At 40.1% G+C, this 7,140-nt stretch overlaps 1 protein-coding gene across 1 annotated transcript in view; it reads left to right on the forward strand.

The window, feature by feature from the left end:
• LOC104946686 (tropomyosin beta chain-like) overlaps positions 1–7,140 on the forward strand; it is a 15,606-nt gene that overhangs the window by 2,922 nt on the left and 5,544 nt on the right. Inside the window, exons 3-5 of the mRNA XM_010772561.1 lie at positions 4,153–4,286; positions 4,978–5,095; positions 6,503–6,618. Of these exons, the coding sequence (XP_010770863.1) occupies positions 4,153–4,286; positions 4,978–5,095; positions 6,503–6,618 (368 nt within the window). The remainder of the gene's footprint in view (positions 1–4,152; positions 4,287–4,977; positions 5,096–6,502; positions 6,619–7,140) is intronic.

A 7,140-nucleotide genomic window follows, 5' to 3' on the forward strand; every position in this document is an offset into this window, starting at 1 on the left:
ACCGGGCAGAGTACAATAGGTTAATGTGGTCTTAATATAGTCGGCCCTCTGCAGTAATGTGACCCGAGGCATCAGCTCCCTTCACTCACATCTGTTGCCTTCTTCTCCGCCTGCTCCAGCTTCTCCTGGGCATCCTTCAGCGACTCCGAGTATTTGTCCAGCTCATCCTCCACTCCTTTCAGCTTCTTCTGCAGACCCAGCAGCTCCTCCTCCAGCTACACAAACACAACACACACACACACACACACACACACACACACACACACACCCCCGACCCACCACACACACACACACACACACACACACACACACACACACACACACACACACACACACACACACAGAGACACAGACAGACACACAGCAGCACAGGTGCCGTGTTGTTGACTTCATGTGCTGTTTCCTTCGGGCGGTGCAAACAAGTAGCTGCTTAACTTGAATTACTACCCCGTTATAAATGTGGCCCATCAGTCAAAATGAGCTATAAACCCACACTGCTAAGCCTACGCTCCTCCTGTGTTTCAAAAATATGCCCAGAGCAGTTTGTTACTGTCCGTCAAAGTCCCACATCTCACGTTCAGTAATCAGAACCTGTTTAATGTTGACCTTCAGGAGCACGACTTAAAGATGGTGGTGCTAAATCTCCAAAGCATCACCATCAGCTCCGGCAGAAAGCTTCTGGCCGCTGACAGCAGCAGGAGAGGCTGTGTTAACTCTGTCAGGGGGAGTATCAGATTCAACCAACATATCATAAAGCCTGTCAGCACCTCCAGGCGAATGCCATCTATTCTAACAGATCTGAGGAGCTTAGCGGAGAGGATTTGGTTTCTGGAGTCCTCGCTCGGCATCAGCCTGCAGAAGCTGCTGCCGCTCTGACACTCATGGGGGGCTTTTATGGAGAAAGAGAGAGATATATGCAGGGCCGTCCCTGGCCAACATGAGGCCCCACGCCAAGTGATATGATGAGGCCCTCTGTTTCGCTCCACACTAATTGTGCCGCATTTTCGGCTCAGTTGAGGCCCCCTCCGCAAGGTGAGGCCCCGCGCAGTCTGCATGATCGGCCTATAGAGAGGGACGGCTCTGGATATATGTACTTATTATACCAGTACTATTGGTATACTAAACAAATCTCACAAACAGGGACAGTAAGAACGGATGTTGGTGCCAACGCAGAGCAACATTAACAAAAAAACACTGGTTAGTAACAAATTAAAAGGTTGGTAAAACAGGTTAGTACAAAAAACAGGTTATAAAAGAACAGGTTATTCATAAAAACAGGTAAGTTAAAAAAAACACAAGTTAGTAGGATTACAAGTCAGGTGAGTAAGACAACACAGGTTACATAAAAAACACAGTTTAATAATATTTACAACACAGATTTATTTGAGACACAGGTTAGTAAATAAAATAAAAATCACACGTTCGGGAAACTAACACCTATTTGTTCAGAACAAAAGTGTATCTTGTCTCAACTTTTCCTGCAGTGCACTTTAATATAAAAAGCTAATCTGAAGGTAATATAGCCCAAATTGCAACGTTTATTAGCCCACAATTTGCTACCGACTGTACTTCCACTGTGGTTAAACACTGTTTAGTGAAACACAAAGAGGGGATTTCACACTAAGAAGACTGCGAAATGATTTGTCAAACCCAGACTGCTGACGCCTCATACGTACTATCACTGATCTTTCATTATTTGAAAATGCTTGTCTGTATTAAACATTGTTCAAGTAAGAAAAATGCTCTCAAACTTCACCGACTGCTGCATCATTCTGCATTAAATAACCCCTATAAGAGCAGCTAGTGACCCGATTAAAACACTGCAAGTTAACAAACGGGGAATCTTGGGCTGACCCCAATAAGATCCTCGAATTCAAACTATCAGAATCCATTTTTATCCTTCGACCTTTAAGTTACTATCTCGTACCTATTGGTATCTATTTCTATGTATATCCACTTTATTTAACTTTCTCCCCTGACTCGATCAGTAATAATAAATCTGCATAGCAACGACATCACTATCCATTACGAGTCACAGCATTTATGACCAGTTATAGTTCAGAGCGGTGCGGAAAGAGTGACGAGGTTACCGTGATGTGACCAAAGATGGAAAAGAATTGAAGCAATGCAAGCCTTGTTTATTCTTCATGCTGCTTCACTCATGCCTCAGGACATCAGGTTTACACACACTGGGTGAACGCAGCAGCAGCAGGCACGAGGGGAGAGGATTTAGTGATGAAGTCAGAGAACATTCACAGTCAGCAATGTCTCAGTTACTCTCAAGCATAACACTATTTAAATTAACTTTCAAAAATTAATTAGGACCATATACAAGCAGAACACAGTTAATTGCAAGTTACAATAGTATGGGTAAAGTGCAGCAAACGAGGGTACCATTGTTGTAAAGTACATTTACTTAACTTATGTACTGTAATTAAGTACTGGAGGTACTTGTACTTTACTTGTGTATTTCCATTTTAAGCTTTTTGTCAATCTATCACTCAACATCTCAGAAGGATATTGTACTTTTTCCCGAAATCAGACTGACACGAGAGCATTATATTGCATCTTATCAATGTTTTGTGAGAACCTCTGGAAATCCATCAAGGACCCCAGGGTGTCTAGTAGTTTATAAATTAGTTTTAATGACCTCCATCTTTACCAACTGCGACATATTAACAGGTCAATAATTATAATCCAATGATTTTGATTTTATTTGTTAATCCAGTCTGTTCTCTGTATCACTGTCAACAAACAGTTCAACACCTGCTTGTCCAGCTTCTCCCCTCTGGGTGGCGCTGCAGAGCACTGTGGGCCAAAACTACCAGACACAGGATCAGTTTATATCCACAGGACACAGCCCATCACTCTGATGAACATTCTGAAATGGGCTATTACACTAAACGAGACATTTTACTTTTAGTTTATTTGAAAGCCAAACATATTAATCAGTGCAATTTGAGCAAATATAATATTTAAATTATTTTTATTCATACCGATTCGTGCGCAAAGTGTCATTTCAAAATAAGATACTTAACTTGAATCGCTTTATTTTGAAGTTGTAACCAGAAAAACCCTCGCGTACTGACGCCGTTGCCAGGGAAACGACGTGACACCTGTGAGAAGAAGCAGGTAGAGAGTATGTGTTCAAAAACACACACAAACACACACACACACATCATGGCGACCTTCGCCTCCATGGACGCGGTGCGCAGGAAGATCCAGGGTCTGCAGCAGATCGCGCTCGAGGCGGAGGAGCAGGCCGAGATGCTGCAGCGCGAGGCGGACGTGGAGAGGGGGGGCAGAGCGAGGGTAACACACCTCGGAAATGATGGAGCCCATCAACTCACCTGTAGAGTCTCTCTCAAGTTGAACATAATATCGTAAAACAAACTGCTACCTGGAGGCTAATATGCGTCATGTAGAAAAGGGCTAATTACATTTATAGGCGAAATTTAACGTGAAAGGATGAGCGGTTAATGTCATGACGTCATGTTTAATCTGCAGTATTAAACTACTAAACACTGACAAATATGTCTCTCTAAAGATGTTAAATTATTTAATACATCCAATTTGTGTTGTTATTTATCTGTTCCTTTTTTGGTTGCCTGTTGTTTTTACAACAATTTAGCTTTTTTTGTTTCTTTATTGTTATTTATTTATAGATGACTTTACTTTACAAAAAGTCTAGATCAGTGTTGTGTCAGTGTTTCTGATCTATCTCAGCTTCAGATAATACATTGACCAGACTGGTGTCATATAAACCATATGGAAAATGACTTAATCTTAATCTATAATCTTAATTAGTGTTAGAGGCTGGCTATATTTATGCTTTAGAATCCAAGAGGTAAATATAGATATAGCAAAACGTGAATTGTTGTATGCATAATGTTTAAGTAAGTATTTGATCATGCATACCATTTCTGCTGTTCTATAGACCTCCATAACTCTATAGTTATCATTGTCAATACAGCTATAAGGCGACTCAAGATATCTCTTTCTGTGTGTGTGTGTGTGTGTGTGTGTGTGTGTGTGTGTGTGTGTGTGTGTGTGTGTGTGTGTGTGTGTGTGTGTGTGTGTGTGTGTGTGTGTGTGTGTGTGTGTGTGTGTGTGTGTGTGTGTGTGTGTGTGTGTGCGATTGTGTGTGTGCAGGCTGAGGCAGAAGTGGCTTCTCTAAACAGACGTATCCAGCTGGTGGAGGAGGAGTTGGACCGCGCTCAGGAGAGACTGGCGACGGCTCTGCAGAAGCTGGAGGAGGCGGAGAAGGCAGCTGATGAGAGCGAGAGGTGAACATCATCATGAGACTGTGATAATTAAATGAGTCAGTTTGCAAAGTTAAACTGCGAGAGGGGGCAAGAACAAATAAGGGGGAATTCCCCAGTCTTCGAAATCTGCTTAACTATGGTGAATCACTGTGGTTTGCTTTATGTTAGTCTGTTTGTCATTATAAAATACCAGCGGTTAAGAGTAACACATGAAATCAAAAATCTTGTTTTGGTCCCACAGCAGGGAAACTCACATTGTTACAGGGAAGGGGGGAGCGCAGATAAAGACAAACTAAAAGAGTAGATGTAGAAGTAGCAGCAGTAAAGGAACCCTTTTTCAACTACCGGATTGTTGAAAGGGCTCAAGGTCAATTACTCAAAGTCAAAGTCAACTTTATTGCCAATCTTTCAGTTTGTGTGTACATGCAGAGAGATTGAACATACCGTTTCCCGAAATCCCGAATACAAAAACAAATATATATAAAAATATGATACCTATATACACACAATCAGACACATTTATACATTTCAATATCACTTCAATATCTTTGGAAAATGTGCATTAGTGCAAGATTGTCCATAGCAGCGTAAAAAGTGTAACTCCCATCTGAACTGTACCTGATGGACACGTGCACAGAGTGATAAAGAGAGCAGCATACTGAGTATAACCCCTCTTTTGTTTCTGACTGACTGCTTGCTCTTATCCCTCCAGAGGAATGAAGGTCATAGAAAACAGAGCATCAAAAGACGAGGAGAAAATGGAGATCCAGGAGATGCAACTGAAGGAGGCCAAACACATCGCTGAGGAGGCCGACCGCAAATATGAAGAGGTGGGGGACTTTACTTGACCTTACTCCACACTAATAACACACTCTCATTCTGATGAAGACTTGACGATGCAGCAAAGTGAAAAATTAGGGACTCAAATCGCGTTTATATGCAAAGATAACACAAAAAAACGGACGAAATATGCAAAACGCTCAGCTATGATAGCATAATGTTACCATGTCACATGTTGGGATGTTTACTTGAAATTAGTAAACACACAATCATTAACATTTCTGTGAATGTACTGAAATTAGAATTTGCTTAAGGGACTTAGACTTGATTTGAATATAGTACCTTACATACTATGAGCATTTAGTGCTGTATGGAGTATAGAACTGGACAGAGTAACAGTGCTAGTGATGATAAATGCTAAGAGCTAGTTTATAAACAGAGTAAGAGATGATAATTGCTACATGAGTTGGAAGTAGTTCGTTGAGTGCGTTCTGAGAAAAAGTAGTGGCAATACTTTTTACAGAAACACTACTGCAGTACGTGCTTCACAATACTTTTTAGGACAACTAGTGCTGTATGCTACGCTGCTGCAAAGCGGGAGCAACTACTGCTTTAATATTCTCTATTAAATTATTACTCATATTAAACGTGTCGCAGGTCCAAATTGAACCACTTGGGTTACTAGAAATACACCAACAAAGAGTGTAAACAGTCCTTGAGATGTACAAGTTCTCTTGTGCAAATAAACCTTTCTCAAAGTGTACAATTCTTTGTGCACGCTATTTTCAGAACATTGTTTACAAATTATCCGAATGCAAAGTGGTGGGGGCAAAATTGGCCATTTCCAAAAGTGGTGGGGACATGTCTTCCCCAGTATACATTATTATTATGTATTTATTTCAACAAGGACCATGCACACAAGTACATTAATCTCAGAAAAGTATAAGAGATGAATTTTATGCCAGATTTTTGAGTCTAATAGCTTCGATTTTCATCTGCATTCCGTAGTGGTTGGGTTTTTATAATACATCAACACCACTACTAATGAACATTGAATAATTCTCTATCATTATTTAAGTACAGTGTTCAATAAAAAAATACATATGTACAGTTAAAATAATATTATCTAATACAGTTAAAATGGGATAAACTAACTTACAGTGTTATCATTGGTGGCTTATTGACTGGTTGCTTATTTTAATTGTTTTGTTAAATCAGCAAAAAAGAGTGAGAGAGGAGTCAGTACCAGGGTTTTAAGTTCAACAGGAGAATATGATGCCTATGGTGCTGAGTTGTGCTGAGTTGTAAGTCGAGTGTTGTACTGAGGTGTGTACTGAGGTGTGTGCTGCAGTATGTATTCTGATGTGTGTTGTTCTGTTTGTGTGTGTGTTTGTTAATCTGATGTGTATGTCTGGTGTGTATGTATGTGTATCGGAGGTTGTGTATTGTGTGTACAGATTGTGTTTATGGGTATGGGTTTGTGTGCGAGTGTGTGTTGCTGTAGTGTGTTGCTCATTTTCGAGCCGTTAAATGGCTGGTTCATCCTGGAGGCTGATTCTGGAGCGCTCAGATGGTATGCGTGCTGATGGTGGCTGAGCGTTAAGTCAACACCATGGATCACAAGACCCATTGTTTGCATTATTCATGAGCCATACATAGAAGATCATGTGATTTCACTGCCTGGATACATTGTGAGTCAGACATATTCTCTTTCATTGATGAAATTGTCTTTACAATAACATATAATATACCCTCTAATGTTTGATTGAAGACGTTAGTAAGTGCTGCATGGAGCTTCAATTAATGAGTGTTTTAGATGTATCTACTATCTTTTGCATTCAAATTGATTAATCATTTGGCTATAAATGATAAAAAAATATAAGAAATAAAATGCCATTCAGAAGTTCCCATACTTCATTGACACCACTTCCGTTATGTTTTATTTACTCTAATATAAATTGAGTATATACTCAGAATATCTTTCTAATAAACATGAATTGCTGTTATATCATGCCTAAACGGATAAGCATTATATTGTGTATTTTTATTATTTCTATTTTGTTCGTACTAATGTTTTCATTCCCAAGCTGGTCTG

The sequence above is a fragment of the Notothenia coriiceps genome, unplaced genomic scaffold, assembly GCF_000735185.1.
Source record: "Notothenia coriiceps isolate Sejong01 unplaced genomic scaffold, NC01 NC01_scaffold00011346, whole genome shotgun sequence".
NCBI classification, from domain to species: Eukaryota; Metazoa; Chordata; class Actinopteri; order Perciformes; family Nototheniidae; genus Notothenia; species Notothenia coriiceps.